Here is a 17,340-nt window from a genome sequence, read left to right as displayed (position 1 = left end):
CAGGGCTGATTTCCTTCAGAATGGAGAGGTTTGATCTTCTTGCAGTCCATGGGACTCTCAAGAGTCTCCTCCAGCACCAGAATTCAAAAGCTTCAATTCTTCGGCGATCAGCCTTCTTTATGGTCCAGCTCTCACTTCCATACAGCACTACTGGGAAAACCATGGTTTTCACTATATGGACCTTTGTCGGCAAGGTGATGTCTCTGCTTTTTGGCTTGGGCACAGCCAGGATTTATTCTGGAGTGGAGCAGGCATTGCACTGGGGGCTTCAGAATCGAGTTCCTGCATCGCAACTGGTCGGGTATTCTCATGACCAGCAGAATCCTGAAAGCAGCCCGGGAAGCCGGCGGCGCCCTTTCCCCGTCGGGGCGAAGGAGGCGGAGGCCGCCCCGCCTCTTCCTCTCGCCGCGCCGCCTCGCGGAACCTGCTGGACCGGCGCCCCGAGCCCCGACGTCACGGGGCGGGACTTCCGCCGCCGGGAACACCGGCCAATGACAGCGAGGCGGGGCGGGGTCCGCCTCCCTCTCGCCCCGCGGGCCACGTGACCGAGGGCGCTTCCGGCGTGGCCGCTCGGTGGCTCCGCGATGCGTCTCTCGGCGTCGGCGTGGATCAAGCACGGGCGCGTCTACCGGCGCCTCGGCCTCGGGCCCCGCTCGCGCCTCGACCTGCTGCGGAACCTGGTCACGGCCCTGGTGCGCCACGAGCGGATCGAGGCCCCTCGCGGGCGCGCCGACGAGATGCGCTTCTACGCCGAACAGGTGAGAGGGGGCGGGCGAGAGCGGTGCACGTCGGAACGCGAGAGCCTCGTAGACACGCGTCCGGGCGGGCGGGCGGGCGCGCAGAGAGAAATGCCCGTGAAATGCCCTCCGCGTGCGCGCGGCCATGAAAAAGCAAAGCCCTTCCTGGGGACCGTTAGCAAAATGATCTGCCATGAGGCAAACCTCTGGCGCGGCCGCATCCTCAAAAGGGTTATTGCCGAGTTAGGAAAGGGCTAAAGGATCAAGGGGGTGGAGGAAAGGGGGCAGCGTCCCTCCCGTTCTCATAACAGTCCCAACTTGTGGGCGTCCAGTGAAGCTGCATGTTGGGAGATTCAGGGCAGGTGTACATCGTTCAACCTTGGAACTCCCTGCCACAGGAGGCAGTGATGGCCTGAATGGCTTTAAGAGGACTGGACAAAGTCCCCGATAGCCCCTAGCCGGGATGGCTCTGCTGTTCCTCCACAGCTGGAGGCAGCAATGCTTGTGAATACCGGCTGCTGGTAACCACGTGAGGGGAGCGTTGCTGTTGTGGTCGAATCCTGCTTGCAGGTTTCCCATTGGGGGCACCTGGTTTGCCACTGTGAGAACAGGATGCTGGACTACATGAACCCCCTTTGGCCGGATCTGGTAGGCTGTTCTTACCTTGACATCCTCTCCTCTCTCTCCTCCCTTCAGCTGATCAACTATGCCAAGCGTGGGGACACGGACCCCCAAGCAATGCGCATGGCCGACTTCTGGTTGACGGTGAGGCTGCATCCCTTCTGGGGGGGAGGGTCTCCTGCCAACTCTGCCCCCACTGAGCCCCCCTCTTTTGCCTCCCCCACCCCAGGAGAAGGATCTCCTGCACAAGCTCTTCAAGGTGCTGGCTCCTCGCTTCCAGGCACACTCCAGCAACTACACACGCCTGCTGCGGATCCCCAACCGGGAGAACCTGGACCGTGCTGAGATGGCCGTCATTGAGTACAAGGGGAACCCGTTCCCGCCCCTCCTGCGCCCAAAGCGCGACAGCGAGAAGACGCTGGTGAATCAGCTGCTGAAGGGCTTCCGGGAGGATGCTCTGAGGGCGGCGGAAGCTCCGCTCCAGGGGAGCCCATCTGAGGGCACGGCAGTGTAGACAGAAGGACAGACACCACTTCCTCCCCTTCTGTCACTTGGAAGCCTGCCTACGACCTCACCTTGATGTTGGGGAGAGGAGCTGCATTTCTTTGGGTTTTTTGAGACCACCTCCCTGCTTTCATCTACTTTGCTATGCAGGTTACTAGTTTTCTCTTGGGACTGGAAACTTGAAAAAAGAGAAGCTCTCTTACCTTCATGCACACCGAAATAAACGACAGCAGCTGTGGGGCAAATGCCTTGGTTTCTCTGAATGCTTGCAGCCGAGTGATGGTGCTTGGTGACATATCTGGCTGCAGTGGCACCAGCGGAGCCAGGAGCAGGTGACTTACTAGGACTAGGTGGTTAAGTTGGGGAGGGAGAAAACCTTATGCTGGAGTGCTCTCGCAATTTAAGACAGCCATTCTCAAACTTGTGTCCCCAGATGTTGTTGAACCACAACTGCCATAATCACTATTTAGCAGAGCCAGTGGTCAGGGATGATGGGAGTTATAGTGCAACATCTGGGGACACAAGCTTGAGAAAGGCTGCTTTAGGAACACAAAAGCGCCGCCAGCAACTGGAGCCACTGTTTGAAAACCAACCTTTGCATTTAACTAGTAACTTCCACTGGATCATTTCTGTAAATCCCAGATCTCCCCTCTCATTAAAAGTCTTTTATTAAAAGAAGTACATCGCTTTGCTTTTTCATTTATTTTGCCCCAACGTCAGAAGGAGCTTGCTGACAGTAAGAGCTGTTCGACAGTGGCACAGATTCCCTCGTGAGGTTAGGGTCTGTCCTTCCTTGGAGGTTTTAAAGCAGAGATTGGGTGGCCATCTGCCAGGGACTCGGTAACTCTGATTCCTACATTGCAGGAGGTTGGACTAGATGACTTTTGGGGTCCCTTCCAACTCTACAGTTATATGATTCTATGACATTTTAAACAACTCACATTGCTACATTTCCAGCTGAGGTTAAAAGATAGGTTTTAATACACCAAAATATCAAAGAAAGTATATTAAAGCTACACAAAACTTGAACACTGGTAACACAAAAACCATAATCTCAAAATATATTTTGTGATGGCAATGTAAAAATGGTTATAATTGCAATTATAAGTGTCAGGAGTGAGTAGAACATACTTCAGTTAAACTTGACAAGCCAATTCTTTGCGGAAGCTGTTGCCTTATGGAGATGCATTTTACTTGGGTGGTCACACAGAGGGCAAGTAGAGAGAGGAGGGGCAGATTCCCATCTCCTGAGAAACCTTGGGCTGCATTGTGTCCAATCCCAGGTCCACACAGCTATCCCTTGGCAGAGAAGCGGAGGGCATCCTTAAGAACAGGAACTTACTAAAGTTGCTTAAGGCCAGCGTGAAGAACCTTTTTCTCTTGGGGTCTCCCCTTTTCTGCCTTGCTGAGGGATGCAGGTTCCTCACCCCTGGCTTAAGACATCACGGTGCTTGCTGACATCACAGACTTTAATCACTTTGCGGAGACCACACTGTACATCAGATTCTTCAAGGGATTTTGTTTCTTAGTAGTAGAGAATAAACAGGGAGCAGCAGCTGCACAGGATACACCGCTCAGAGGCATCATGCCTTCACCATCTTCATCATGCCAAACGGACCCACGGGGGGTTTTGGCCCCAGAAGCAGTCTAGTGTTAAGAATTCTAAAAGGATTGTCATTTTTTATACAGTCATGAAGGTAAAATGCAGATTTTAAAAGGTCACAGCTTGTTCAAGCCAAGGGAAACTTGCACCTTTTGTTCCAGCCATCTTGGAGTGAGACTGCTGATGCAGCTCAAGCCAGACGGACATTTTGCTCCTTCACCTGACTATGCTTAAGGCTCAGGTGCCTCTGCAGCCTGAACAGGCAGAGTGGCCTTGCAGGTAGCAGCTCCAATGAACAGGCCAATTCTGGACATCTTGCGGGTCTCCAGGTAGAGTCAAGGGGAAGCAAAAGCAAGGATGGGCCAGTGCTAGGTCAGGTTGGGCCTTGGGCTGCGGCTTCCAAAGAAGGGAAATGGTGGCTTTGGTAACCAGTGGTTTCTGTAGCCCGCACAGCCGTTGGCACCCACTGGCCTGGTCCTGGCTTGTCTGGCCCCAGCAGGAGGGGGCCCTGTGCAGGTCCTCTATTCAGCAGGAGGGGAGTCCATCTGCAGCTGCCTGTAGGTGGAAAGGGAAGGAGGTGAATTCTGGATCTCAAAAAACACAAGCCCAGCAATGTCTCCACAGTCAGCAGAGGGGCGGGGTGTAGCCTACCTGACAGCAGTCAACAGGGTCTGGTGCCATTCATGAAAGTCCTCCTGATTACACGACATCAGCAGCAACGTCCTGTTGGGGAAGGAGACCTGGAAGAAGGGAAGCATTGCTGGGAGATGGCAAGCTCTTGGGCTAAGGCAGGAGGTTGGGCCACAGAAATGGCCCAGGTAAAGGTGGTCCAGGACTTCCTTCTCAAGGCAGCCCATGACGGGGGGTGCCTGGAGGCCTGCCAGAAGCCCAGAAAAGCACTGCCTGGCCCTTTGTGGCAGAGCAGCAGCCCCCCATCCCCACCCATTTCTTGGACCTTTGGGTGTTTGTTCCTGTTGTGCGCACGCAAACACACCCCAGCAGCTCCCCTTTGTTGTTACAGCAGACTTGCTTCAGCCAGCGTGTTGCCTCTCTGCCCCTTGCACCTGCCCTGATGCTGCTACCACAGGATTTACCCAGCAGGCCAGGTGTGGACCCCCCAAGTGAGGTGGTCGGGACAGGGGCTTCCTACACCAAGGCAGAATTTGCTGGCTTTGGGAAGAACTTACACTGAGCAGCCCCCCTTGGCTCTGCGTGTGACCGAAGACTTTCTGCACCGTGCCTTGCCTGAGAGGGAGGACGGCCTGGCAGGCAAACTTGTGTGCGTTCCAGGGGTGGAGCGGGTGGCAGGGCTTGGTCACCAGCAAGATGTCGGAGAAGAGGAAGAACATCCGGCGCTGCAGCTCCTCCCCCTTGGGGGGCACCACCGATAGCCAGCCTTCCCGGAGAAACCAGCGCCCTGTGACAAAATGTGGGGCCACAGAGGCCAATTGGGTGTTGGGACTGCTGGAGTCAGGCAACCTCCCCAGACCCACTGAGGGCGGCAGCTCCCTGACAGGCCGGGACCCTGTTGGGCCAGTAAGCTGCTCTCATGGCCTTTTCAGCCATCAATGCATGGCTCTGTCTTGATGAGACTCTGCCCTCTTTCTCCCCAGCATGGAGGAGGTTTGCTACTGTCACACCGGAGGAATCTGCTGAGATTACCAGGCTCCCCTACTTCACAGGGTGGTTGTGAGGATAAAAGGGGGACAGGGAGAACCACGTATGTCGCCTTGTATTCCTTGGAGAAAAGGTGGAACACAAAGGCAAAACCAGCAATAGCCAGAGCACAGGTTGACTTGCACACCAGCCTTTCCAGGGCGGCATAAGGGCTTCTCACTCCCGACTGGCCCTTGCAGGGACCTGGTGACCCTTCGCCTGAGTATCTTTCCCTGTCTCTTGGGTTTCCCTCCAGCTTTTCATCTGTGACCAGGTCCTTAGCCACAGAGGTCCTTAGCCACAGAGAACAGGGAGAGGAAGGACAAGGGAAAGGGGCAAACCCACCCCTATGCACTGGGGTGGATAAAGCCTGGAGGTGGGAGCACCAAGGTTGCAGAGCAGCCCTGTGCACGCAGGATGTGGCTGCAGATGCCTCACTGCCAGCCTGGAAAGCCCTTTCATGGTAAGAGAAACAAAGCGAAGGTTTGTAAGTCACAACAAATAAAAGCCCGAAATAATCTTGCGTTCTGAGGCTGGCATGTGAGTCACCCATAGCGTAGGAGTTGCCAGCATCCCTAACATGGAATCCTAGGACTGTAGAGTTGGAAGGCGCCCAGTCATCTAGTCCAGCCCCTGAAATGCACGAGTCACAGCTGCCTGAAGCTTCCCAAGCAATGCTGGATTGAGGAGCATCCCAAACCTGCAAATCCACGGGGAGCTCCTCTGTCCTCAGCGGCGTAGCAACCGGACATTGGCTGTGCTGCCTTGCAGTGCCAGTACCAGGAACCAACTCGTGTGCCACCCTGCAGCTCCAATGCTGCCCTTCAGAGCCCCCCCATGACGCCCTGTGGTCCACCCAATGCAACTTGCGCTCTATGCCCAATGCAATGCCCCTCTCCTTGTGCTGATGGTGGGACTCTGTCACTAAGGGCTGCTCCATGGCTGCTTGTCTTGTGAGGAGCTGAGCAGCATCCTTGGCGCTGTTGCTCTTGCCTAGCTCAAAGGCCATTCCATTTCAGGTGAGGCCACTGCTTTCCCCACTGAATCGTCTTTTTAAACGAAGCAGCAAAGCGTTAGGAGAATTGCCTTAATCAGTGCAGGAGGAGGAGGTGGAATGATGGGGTCCAGGCAGAGGAAATGGGGGCTGAGCAAGGACGAGAAATGGGAGGTGGGAGTCTTTGGGGTGGAATCGCCAGAGACCACTCTGGCTCTAGCAAATGATCTCTGCTCCAGTTGCCAGAAATGTCCAGCCCCAGGAGCTGCCCGTCAGCTGCATCCCAGAGCAGCACAAGCATGAACCCAAAGCGTCCTGTAGGGCCACGTTTGAGGAGCAAAGATAGGTGGTTTAGCCAGCTGAAGGGTGGCTTCTTTGCTGCCTGCCCTGCCTCTTTGTCTCCTGTTACCAAAGCAGAGGACCCACCTGGAGCCAGAATCCGGGTCTTCTGTCCCTTAAGCAGCTTCTGAACCCGGCGCATCTGGTTGGCATTGTCACGGCAACGAGATATTTCCTGGACTCGGTGATATGCCTCAGAGACAGACTTCAGAACTCCTGCAAGGACCACAACATCACCTGAGACAAGGCACACACCCACACCCAGGGGAAGTAGTTTGGAGCCTCTGTGGCTCAAGGGAGTTCATATTATTTACTTGATTCCCCTCTCCCCGCCCTTCAGCAAGTCCCCCAGGCTGCTCACAGAAAAGTTAATATCCTACCTGTCAGCTGCTTAAAGTCAGAGCTTTCTGGGTGGGTATTTCCTACCAAATCCTTCAGCAAGTGCCTGTACCTGCCAAAGAGAGGGGGCACTGTCAGATGGGGTGGGGAAGGAGGGGCAGGTGCACGCCTTCCGGCTCTGCCCTCCAGCAGCCTCCTCCCTGGGGCTGAGGGGGTGCAGCCAGGCTGTGGAGCCCCAGTGGGGCCAGCTGAGCAGCCCCTCCCAGATGTGATGAGCACAGCATCCTCCTGCAGAGGCGGCCACCTACCGAGAGAGCCTCTGGAGGGGCAGCGGGAGCAGCTGTTCCAGGCAAAGGCCCCCAAACTCTGGCCGGGACTCCTGGAGCTTCTTGAAGCGGGAAAAGGGTTTGTTCTTCCGCACCTGCCTCTGGAAGGGCAAGAGAGGAGAAGCAGGAGTCACTAGCTGACCTGCCACCCACTCCCCACCCCAGGTCATCACAGAATTGTAGAGATGGAGGGGCTCCAAGAGGCATCTAGCCCCGCCCCCTGCAAGGCAGGAATCACAGCTAAAACATCACTGACACGGCTTGATCAGCAAAGGGGAGGAAAAGGCTCCAGGCCTGGGGGGGGGGCTGTGTGCCCAGAGCAGCGACCTGCAAGATTCCTGCTCAAAGGGTGTGACAGGGACAGAAAAAGGAAGCAGGTACCTCCAAGGTGCTCTGGGCCTTTCCCAGGTTTTCAGCATAGCAGACGTAGAGAACCAGCTGGTGGCAGAAACCCTCCAGGCCAAGCCCCAAGCGGCCTCCCTCCAGATGGAAAAGCAGAGTCCTGGGTGCAAAGCGGGAGAGGGCTCCTTGAATCAAGAGGTTTGTGGGGGGCAATGCCACTTTGCCAGTATTGCCTCACACTGGCGCTCCCCCTTGCTCCCCCCTCCCCAGCCTCCATAAGGGGCTATATGAGAGGTGGGTGCGGGACTATCCACGACACTTGTGGTTAGTGGCATATCCTGCCTTGCAGGAGATATCCTGCCTTGGAGGGGAGCTCACAGGGATTCAGAGGTAGGCTCTGTTCTGCACCAAGGGGGGGTCGAGTTTGATATCTCAACACAGGACAAAGCTTCCTCCTGCCCAAAGGAATACTATTCAGCTGTAGATGTCAGGACGATTCACAACATAAAAACACAACATTAAACACAAATGCATAATAAAAATATGAGCAAAACCAAACCAACAATCCATGTTTCCACATTTAAAAGAGCATCAGGTGTCAATCAGTCAAAGGCCTGGTTGAAGAGGGACGTTTTCACCTGGCGCCTAAAGGTGTATAATGAAGGTGCCAGCCGAACCTCCCCGGGGAGAGCATTCCACAAATGGGAAGCCACTGCCGAAAAGACCCGTTTTTGTGTTGCCACCCTCTGGACCTCTCATGGAGGAGGCACACAAGGAGGTACACTCAGTGGATGATCTCAGGATCTGGGTAGGTTCATATGGAATATTTTCAGCACATTGTTCACATGTGAGTTTTGCACAGTGCTAAAATTAGGGCTGGGCGATCTCTGGTTTTCAACATCAGGCTATATCAGCAGCTAACTATCGTGATATACTGGTATCTCATGATGTCTGAAATAAGGAGGGGTGGCTGGGCTGTGGCGGGAGGGAAGCTTTTTGCTGCATGATCTCCATGCTCTTTCTTAGAGCACCAGGTTGTCCTTCCCAACAATGTGCACAATCGAGGCGCCTGGGCTGGGTAGGATGGGAGGGAGCAGAAGAAGTGACCAGGAGAAGGAAGGAAGGAAGGAAGGAAGGATCGCACCCCCTGGGCTGGCAGAGCTCTTTGCCATCCTTCCCAGCCACATGCAGGATCACATCACCTAGGCTGAGGATGATGGGCTGGCAGCACTCAGCTGTCCTTCCCAGCACAATTGTGGTGCCTCGGCTGGAAGGAAGGAAGGAAGGAAGGAAGGAAGGAAGGAAGGAAGGAAGGATGGAAGGAAGGAAGGAAAGCAGGCAGTGCTGTTTCTTAAAGCACCAACACTGCAGGTAAGGGGAGGTGCTGAGGCTGACTTCTCAAATTTTTCACAATTATATTGCCCTCTGGAATTTTGAAGGCTGTTTACAGTGAATTGCTGGGTCAAATATTGCAACGTGGGCTTCAAACCGGATTTGAACTATGTATTGGTACATCGCACAGGCCTAGCTAAGATGTTGTCCCAAAGGCCAAAATCCAGCCAGGGGCAGCGGTTGTCCCAAATATCTGAGGAGACAACTGACTCCCCCAATTTCCTTTACAGATCCATGTCTGTCATTTGAGAGCCTACTCTAGTCCACACATATCAGGTTGAGAGGCAGCATTGTGGTTCTTGCAAAGAGGACTTCCAAGTGTCTGTTTAGTCTGATTGAAATAAAATCTGAAAATTTAAGAGAGTGCAATTGCCTACATCATAAAGCTAACCCCTAAACCCAGCTCCCATTTACCCCCACCCATATTAAAGTCAGGAGGTGTCTCAGTGTACTGAGGTCCTGTAAGTTTGGAAAATGTGGGCTACAGGCAGGATACAGAGCAGGAAGTTAGAGGAAAACTCTCAGAACCTACTGCCACCACCCAACAGACCCATGCTACCCCACCCATCAACAAAGACTCCCACGGTGGGTCCCTTACCGGCTGGCAGAGCAGATGGACTCCAGGCACCCGAAGATAGCCTCCTGATCCGCTGGCTTCAAAGTCCCTTTGGCCTTCAGGATGGCCACAAAGTACTAACAAGAGACATGAAAAGCAGTTACTCCTCCCCAGATACAAAGACTTATCTAACTAACCTAACCCTTGACTGGATATATGCATGTTCAGGTCATAATCAAGGGGGAACATTGCTACATACTGTAAATGACGGCATCCTACAGCAGTTGGTGATGTGACTGACCAGAGGGGTGACCATGCTGGACTTGAAGTGGGGCCCACAGCTTGGTGTGAGATGTGCTGTTGAACCAACCAGTGACATCAGCCAGAGTGCTGCCCAACGTTAAGTGGGCAATTGTCAAGAAAGTATGGCACCTTTACATTGGACTTCAAAAGAGATAACTACCCAAAAGCGAGGAGTCTGGTAAGAAGGAAGTTGAACAAGAAAATGATGGTGGCCAGATTTACCCAGAATGCTTGTGGGTCGTTCAAAGCCACAGCAATAGCAGTTCAGTTAGAACGCAGTAGAGGGCAGAAAGGCCTCCTTTAGAAAATGGAAGGCCTATCCAAACAAGGACCACAAAAAGGAAAGTCAACTTGGGCCAAAGAAATGCAAGCAGACAATCAGGGATGCAAGGGGGGAGGGGAATACGAAAGAAAGAGAATTTGAAGAGCCAACTGCTAGAAACAAAGGCGCACAAAACCATTTCAATACATTATTGTACGGCCAACCAATGAAGCAGAGTGTTGGAAGACTCAAAGCTAGAAAAAAGGAAACCCTTCTTCATACTGATATATCACAATGTCTGAAATAAGGATGGAACTATGTAGAGGTGAACAGTAGGTTTGGGAGATATCTGGTTTTCAACACTGTGATATATCACCAGCTAAACAAAGCAATATACTGACATATCCCCATTTCTGAAATAAGGGTGGAGCTTTGTAGAGGCATTGGCTGCCTTCACAGTTTTTCCCACATTGTGATTTTTGCATTATGGTTCACAATATATCGCCAAGTCAAAAATTATGGAACCGTTATCATGATATGGACATTAAACTGGTTTTGGATAATATATATCACCCAGCCCCATTGATGGTGACTAACTGCAGTGGCTACGTTCCACCTCCACTGTCCTGGGCAGTTTGTCTCTGAACAATATCAGTTGCTGGGACTCCTAAGTTGGGAGAGCATGGCTGTTGCACTCTGAGCCTGCTAACGGATTTCCCACTTGGGACATCTGGTTGGTCACTATGAGAAGGGGCTGGACTAGGTGGGCCCACTTGGGCCTGATCCAGCTGCAGCTGCAGTGCTCTGCTTATGTTCTTAGGAGCCCTGCCAGCACCAAGAGAAGGCTGCAGTGCTCAGGGCTTTAGGGTGGTGAGAATCTGCCTTCTCCTTTCTGCTCCTCCTTCCTCTGGTCTCTCTCCCTGCACCACTTGGCTGCTAACAGCAACAAAGAAAAAGCAGCACATCACCGAAAAAAGTGAGCCAGGAAGCCGGGTCAGCTTGCTCCTTCAAGAAAGAGCTGGGAGCAGAATGGCACCCTTAGTCCTGCACAGTATCTGAGCTCAGAGAAAGGTCCAGGGCCCTGCAGCCCAGCTTCTCACCGTGGCTACCAAGCCCAGCTGCTCCAGGTACTGCTGCTCTGTTTCCACCAGTTCCTTAGCCGTCCGACAGCGCTTCCTCTCCCACCGGGCTCTCTGCTCTTCCACCGGGTGGCAGCTGCTCCCAAGGGTGCTGGTCATTGTGTGTTTTTCTTGGGGAGAAAAAGGGAAGCCTTGAAAAGAAAGTTGCTCCAGCCAGCCCATACTAAGGATCATTAGGAAAGGGACTGGGAATAAAACTTCAGATATGATAACGATGTCTGTATATGAACTCTTTCCTAAGAGGAAATGCTGCAACATTAGGGACTTTCTAGTTTAGAGAAAAGGTAAGTAAAAGTGGGCGGGGCATGATAGAAGTTAAAAGATAATGCAAGGGATGGAGAACATAAGAAGAACCTGCAAAACCCACAAGCAGGACATGAGCACAACAGCAGTACTCTCCTCACCTGCAATTCTCAGCACCTGGTATTGTCAGAGCCCTACCACCTGCAGCCTTCCAGCTTGCTCCCCAGCTCTTCCTCCTTGCCTGACCTTAAGCCTGCACAAGGTCGAGAGTAGGAGTCAGGGACAAAGCTCCCGTATTATAATTTGGGGCCATCCATTGAAGCAGACTGCTGGAAGCCTCAGGACACACAAAAAGAACTTTGTCACATGGCACATAGTTACACTATGGAACTGGCTCTCACAGGAGGCAGTGATGGCCAGCAACTTTAATAGAGGGTCAAAAGAGGATTAGACAAATTCCTGGAGGAGAGCTGGACTTTCTGTGGATACTATCCTTGATGACTGTGTTGCCCCTCCATGGTCAGAGGCACAGTTGCTGCCTTGCTTGCAGGCTTCTCATGAGGCACCTGGCAGCCCCTGTGAGAACAAGAGGGGTCTTTAGCTTAGTTCAGCAGGACTCTTAGGTGACCCCTGAGCAGTGCAAGTACCTGATCTTTGGTTCTTCACCAGGCACTATGCAGAATCAACACAAGCCAGTGTGCAGCCCTTTGGCACACAGGTCAGACGCAAGCACCCAGCAAATGGAACCACAGTCGATTATTATTCAAAGCGCTACCAATGAACATGGCATAATACAGAATAACAGGGGGAAGAACACGGGCTTGGGAGAAATGCCGGGGTGTGAGAGTCCCTGCCTTGAGTTCAGAGGAAGCGCACCAACCTTGCACAAGGCCCTGGCAGCAGCTTCCCCCACCAGCCCAGAAAGCCTTTCTCTGGAGGTTTGCGGCAACGTGGAACCGGGAGCGCCTTGTTCCAAATCCAGTCAGCCACGAACCTCGCTGCTAAAATGGGGAGGCGGGGGGCAGGGCGAGGTCAGGCCCTTGAGCTCCTGGGAGGAAAGGTGGGGGGCCAAGGCGAGCCAACCCCGCTCTTGCCCGGGCTGGGCAGGCTTCCCCGGGGTCCCCCGCAGCCCTTGCTCGGCAAATGGGGCCGCTTCGCTCCTGCCTGAGCCCCCTTCCGGGGACCCCGAGAGTCCAGCGCCAGCCGACTCAGGTCTACTCGGAAGAAAGTCCGACTCTAAGCGGAGTTCGCATGGCGGCTCCGGGTAAGGCAGAAGAGTCCCCGCGCGTGGCGGGGGGCTTGGGGGTGGGAAGCCCCGAGGGAGCGGGAGAGCCAGGCGGGGCTGGGGTCCCCCAAGCCCGGCCACGCTCAGTGGAACCAAGGGGGTCCCAGGAAGCCCCCTGCCTGCGTCGCCGCTCCACTACCTTGCTCCGTCCAGCGCCGCCCGCCAAGCGTTCAAACGGCCGGCTGGTCCGGCCCCTTCCGGGCGCCTCCTCGGACGGGCGGGCGGGGCTGAACTCGGGTGGGGGCGGACTCGGGGGTCGCCCGACGGGGAGAGCGGCCGCCGCGCTCTCGGTACACAATAGAGGCCTCCCCCCCTTCTCCGCCCCCATAGGATTGCCCGGCAATTGTTCTTCTTTCTTTTTTCATCATAACTGTATTCATAGAATCATAGAACGGTAGAGTTTGATGGGACCCGAGAGTCTAACAGCCTGCAATGCAGGAATCTCAGCTGGAGAATTTCTTTCAGATGGCCATCTCTGCTTAAAAACCTCCAGTGAAGGAGAGTCCATCCCCTCCTGAGGGAGACTGGTCCACTGTCTAATAGGTAAAAGGTAAAAGGTAAAGGACCCCTGGACAGTTAAGTCCCCGCAAAGGCGACTGGAGTTGCTACGATGGCGTTTGTTCACAGGCAGCTTTCCGGGTCATGTGCCCACAGGACTAAACCGCTTCTGGCCATCGGGACACCGTGACTGCCGCAGCAGCACCCGGTATGCTTTCGAACTGCTAGGTTGACTGAGATAGCTCCTTCTGTCAGAAGGTTCTTCCTGATGTTTCATCAGGCTCTAGCTGATCAAGTCCTACACTGCAGAGCAGAAGAAAGAAAGCTTGCTCCATCTTCCATGTGACTGCCCTTGAGATATTTGGAGATGTCTATCATATCTCCTCAGTCTCCTCTCCTCCAGGCTAAACATACCCAGCTCCCTCAACCACTCCTCATAAGGCTTGGTTTTCAGATCCTTGATCATCTTGGTTGCCCTCCTCTGTACATGTTCCAGCTTGTCAATGTCCTCCTTTAATTGTGGCTCCCAAAACAGGGCACAGGACTCAGAATGTGGTCTGAGCAAAGCAGAATGGAGTACTATTCTACAGAATACTATACTTCTGTTGATGCAGCCTAGAACAGCATTAACTTTATTTGCTGCTGCATCACACTGCTGTGTGGTCCTAGATCCTTCTCACTACTAGTAAGCCTGGTGTCCCCCGTCCTATATTTGTGCATCTCATAGGAGCCAACTCCTACGGGCTGTGAGGGCTTTAGCCCCCACAATAAAATGTTTGAGGGGGCTGGGCCCCCACAAATTTGATGGACATTCCTATTCAAATGGAGTGTGTGCACTGCATCATGTGATTGATTATGTGGGGCAGGCCTTACCTGGGCCCCTACAATATTTTACTCAGGTTGGCACCCCTGGTGCATCTGGTTCTTCCTGCCTTAGTGCAGGAACATTTGTCTCTGTTGAAACTCACTGCTAGTTTGCACCCAGTTCTCCAATCTGTAAAGGTCATTTTGAATCCTGATTCTGTCTTCTGCGGCATTGGCTACCCCTCCCAGTTTAGGGCCACCTGCAAATTTGATGAGCATCCCCTCAATTCCTTCATCCAAGTCATGTATAAAGATGTTAAACAACAACGGGCCTAGGAAACTCACAAGCAGAACCTGAGCAGTGGAGCCCCCTCCCCACCAGTGGGATTCTGGCATTCAGTAGCTTGAGAGCCTCCAGGCATTGCTGAGGTCCTCTGGAAAGGCCTGGAGTCAAGCAAGCTGCTGCCAAGTCGGCTTCCTCTCCTTCCTGACCTTCCCAAGGAGCAGAAGCAGGTCTTTCCTGCCCTCCTTCCTGGTTTCCAGCCCATCTCACCTTTGCTTTGTATTGATCTTCATCCTGCCTTACTGGCCAGCCCCTCCCTCTTCATAGGATCAAGGTTGCATCCAAATAAGATTCGTTTTTTGAAGGAAAAAAAACATGATTAAAAATAAATATATTGGCAATGCAGATTTATTTATTTAGCATTCCAATTTATCTCTGCCCAGGGATGGTTGCAGCTGGCAGAGCCATGTGTCACTGATGCCACCCAGGCCTCCAATGATAAATGTGGGTCAAAGAGAAGCCCCAGGCTCCCCACCTGCTCTTTCAAAGGGAGCGCAGCCCTTCCAGGACACGCTTTGCACCCAGTTCCAGGGCCTGAGAGCTGCCAGTCCACAAGACCTCTGCCTTGTCAGGATTCAGTCACCGTTTATTGGCCCTCACCCAGATATACCTATGGCAGGTACAGGTACTGAACAGATAATGAAATGTCATTAAGGGGGGGGCAAGTGGCAAACAAGCATTGCATAATACAGGCACATGGATCCAATAAAATATGGAGTAACCTTTGATTTATTTTTATCTATTATACAAAATGTATATGCTGTTTAATTGTAACAAAACCTCTAAGTGGTTTACAAGAAATCATTAAAGTCACTTCAGGCATTCAGGATCATTTTGCTATTTGTCCCTGTGGGGTCAGAGGCAGCAGCAACTGTTGGGTCTCTTCCTCCTCTGCTTTCTTCCTTTGATCAGTAGCATTTCTTAACCATCAACTGACCTCAGAGGCTTTTAACTGCATGGCAATGCTGAGGATGAACAAAATTAAATAATTTTTGCAAGATAGCCTATTAGCCTAATGAAAATATTTTCAATGTGATAGGCTTTGACATTTTGTGTCATTTTATTTGAACCATTTCAGAAAATACTAAATTCCCTTGCTCAAAAGCATCTTTTACCACTGGGATCAGTGGAATGGTAGTTTTATAAAATGTGCGACCCTTCTGGGCGTTGCATCCTTATTTGGCACCCAGGGAGCGCCAGGCCAACAGAAGCCACCAGGCACCCAGGCCAGCCTTCGCTGCCAATGCTGCTAGGCATGTGCAAACAGGTGTGGAAGGTGTCCCAGTAGCTGCATCATTGCTTGCTTAGCTCCCTATTTTCTGTGCTTATAATCTATTTTCTTTGCTAAAGTGGTTATCTTTGTCCCCAGGGCTTTCTGAGCCTCTCTTCTAGGCCTTGAAATGCTGCTGAAAGGAGTGAGGTGGTGATGGACTTCAGGGGTGAACCTGGAAACTACAGGCTGCTCAGCTTAATGTATAACTTGAGAAAATTGGTGTAAAGTATTGTTAAGGATAAAATAACTAAGCACATAGAAGAACAAGCCCTACTGAAGCAAAGCCAGCATGGCTTCTGCAAGGGAAAGTCCTGTTCCATTAATCTATTTGGGTTATTTGGGAGTCAACAAGCATAAAGATAAAAGTGACCTGGCTGACATGGTGCACTTGGAATTTAAAAAACCTTAAAAACTTAAAAAACTTTAAACAAGCCAAAGACTTGTGAGTAAGCTTAGCAGCCACTGACGAAGAGCCAGTGAGGTCCCCTTGTAGATCAGGAATTCGTTAAGTTGCAGAAAGAAGAGAGTAGGAGCAGTGGCGATGCTGCATGCCCCGGCACTGGGGGCAGAGTGTGCGTCCTGGGGACGAAGTGCTGCCTGTGGGGCTGTGACACCAGGCCGGGTGTGGGGGGGGTGCGCAGCACGTGTCCAGGGGGCTGCTGCGATGGTACCTCCCTCCCTGATGGTGCTGGTGTCGGTGCACTCCCCCTACCCCCCTGTTCCTCTGCCAGTGAGTAGGAATAAATGGACAGTACTCCAAATGGAGAGAAGCAAACAGTGGAGTCCCCAAAGGTAAAAGGTAAAGATAATAGACCACTGGACAGTTAAGTCCAGTCAAAGGCAACTATGGGGTGCAGTGCTCATCTCGCTTTTCAGGCTGAGGGAGCTGGCGTTTGTCCATAGACAGCTTTCCAGGTCATGTGACCAGCATGAGTAAATTGCTACTGGCACACGGAGGACTGTGACAAGTGACAAAGCGCATGGAAACTGGGCTTTTGCTTTTTCACTTGTTCATAAATGAGTAACAGTACTGGAGCAGCACATTTTAAGGAGGATATTGACAAACTGGAACTTGTGCAGAGGAGGGCAACCAAGATGATAAAGTGTCTAGAAACCAAGCATTATAAAGAGCAGTTTAAAGAGTTGGGTATGTTTAGCCTTGAAAAGAGGAGACACAACAGCCATCTTCAAATATCTGAAGGGCTGTCACATGGAAGTTGGAATGAGTTTGTTTTCCGCTGTTCTGGAGGGTATAACTCACCAATGGATTCAAGGTACAATAAAGGAGGTTCCAACTAAACATCAGGGAACACTTTCTGATAGTAATAGCTGTTCAACAGTGGAACAGACTCCCTCAGGAGATTGTGGACTCTCCTTTCTTGGAGGTTTTTAAGCACATGTTGGATGATCAACTGCCAGGTGGGGCAGAAGTAAGTGGCCAGGTTGCTCACTGAGGCAGGTTAATCTACCTCTCATTTAAATCAGAACCAGTGAAAGTCTGTGTGAGTGTCTGGAGGCGGTTGGAGGATGGATGGCGCCTAACGGAATGAAGTTGAATCCCAGCAAGACAGAAGACTGTTTCTGAGAGGCAGGGGACTCCCTGGTCCTGAATGGTATAACTGTGTCCTTGAAGTACCAGGTGTGCAGCCTGGGGGTCATTTTGGACTCACAGCTGTCCATGGAGGCGCAGATCAATTCTGTGTCTAGGGCAGCTGTCTACCAGCTCCATCTGGTACGCTGGCTGAGACCCCACCTGCCTGCAGAGTATCTCTCCAGAGTGG

General features: G+C 52.4%; 2 protein-coding genes across 6 annotated transcripts; one reads left to right on the top strand and one right to left on the bottom strand.

Annotated features, from left to right (window-relative positions):
• Positions 1-527: 527 nt before the first annotated feature.
• On the top strand, positions 528-2,540 carry MRPL17 (mitochondrial ribosomal protein L17). Its single transcript, XM_083404534.1, has 3 exons — positions 528-758; positions 1,434-1,502; positions 1,588-2,540. The coding sequence occupies exons 1-3, from the start codon at positions 585-587 to the stop codon at positions 1,870-1,872; spliced, it is 528 nt and encodes a 175-aa protein (XP_083260660.1). The 5' UTR covers positions 528-584; the 3' UTR covers positions 1,873-2,540.
• Positions 2,541-2,820: 280 nt separating this feature from the next.
• On the bottom strand, positions 2,821-12,847 carry ARHGEF39 (Rho guanine nucleotide exchange factor 39). Of its 5 annotated transcripts, none has more exons than XM_083404529.1 (11): positions 12,781-12,836; positions 11,518-11,609; positions 11,075-11,223; positions 9,452-9,546; positions 7,501-7,621; positions 7,102-7,220; positions 6,835-6,905; positions 6,542-6,670; positions 4,653-4,882; positions 4,117-4,205; positions 2,821-4,020 (listed from the first exon to the last, which is right to left on the bottom strand). In XM_083404529.1, exons 3-11 carry the CDS (start codon positions 11,210-11,212, stop codon positions 3,987-3,989), a joined length of 1,026 nt encoding a protein of 341 aa, XP_083260655.1. In that variant the 5' UTR covers positions 11,213-11,223; positions 11,518-11,609; positions 12,781-12,836; the 3' UTR covers positions 2,821-3,986. The 5 variants fall into 5 exon arrangements, with proteins under 5 accessions (XP_083260655.1, XP_083260656.1, XP_083260657.1 ...); XM_083404530.1 differs by lacking the exon at positions 12,781-12,836 and adding an exon at positions 12,004-12,228; XM_083404531.1 differs by lacking the exon at positions 11,518-11,609 and having other exon boundaries at positions 12,781-12,847.
• Positions 12,848-17,340: the final 4,493 nt, after the last annotated feature.

This window comes from Podarcis tiliguerta (assembly GCF_965153285.1).
Source record: "Podarcis tiliguerta genome assembly, chromosome: 11".
Taxonomy (NCBI): Eukaryota; Metazoa; Chordata; class Lepidosauria; order Squamata; family Lacertidae; genus Podarcis; species Podarcis tiliguerta.
The sequence above is the reverse complement of the archived record's forward strand: the minus strand, read 5'-3'. Positions and strand labels throughout refer to the sequence as shown.

Bases quoted from the DNA above. Each gene is read 5' to 3' on its own strand.
- MRPL17 (XM_083404534.1), top strand. From the start codon at position 585: ATGCGTCTCTCGGCGTCGGCGTGGATCAAGCACGGGCGCGTCTACCGG. The intron at 759-1,433 runs GTGAGAGGGGGC...TCCTCCCTTCAG, and splicing joins TGCGCTTCTACGCCGAACAG to CTGATCAACTATGCCAAGCG. The intron at 1,503-1,587 runs GTGAGGCTGCAT...CCCCCACCCCAG, and splicing joins TGGCCGACTTCTGGTTGACG to GAGAAGGATCTCCTGCACAA.
- ARHGEF39 (XM_083404531.1), bottom strand. From the start codon at position 11,212: ATGACCAGCACCCTTGGGAGCAGCTGCCACCCGGTGGAAGAGCAGAGA. The intron at 6,671-6,834 runs GTAGGATATTAA...TGGTCCTTGCAG, and splicing joins TGACTTTAAGCAGCTGACAG to GAGTTCTGAAGTCTGTCTCT. The intron at 4,206-4,652 runs GTAAGTTCTTCC...CCCTTCTTCCAG, and splicing joins GCCAAGGGGGGCTGCTCAGT to GTCTCCTTCCCCAACAGGAC.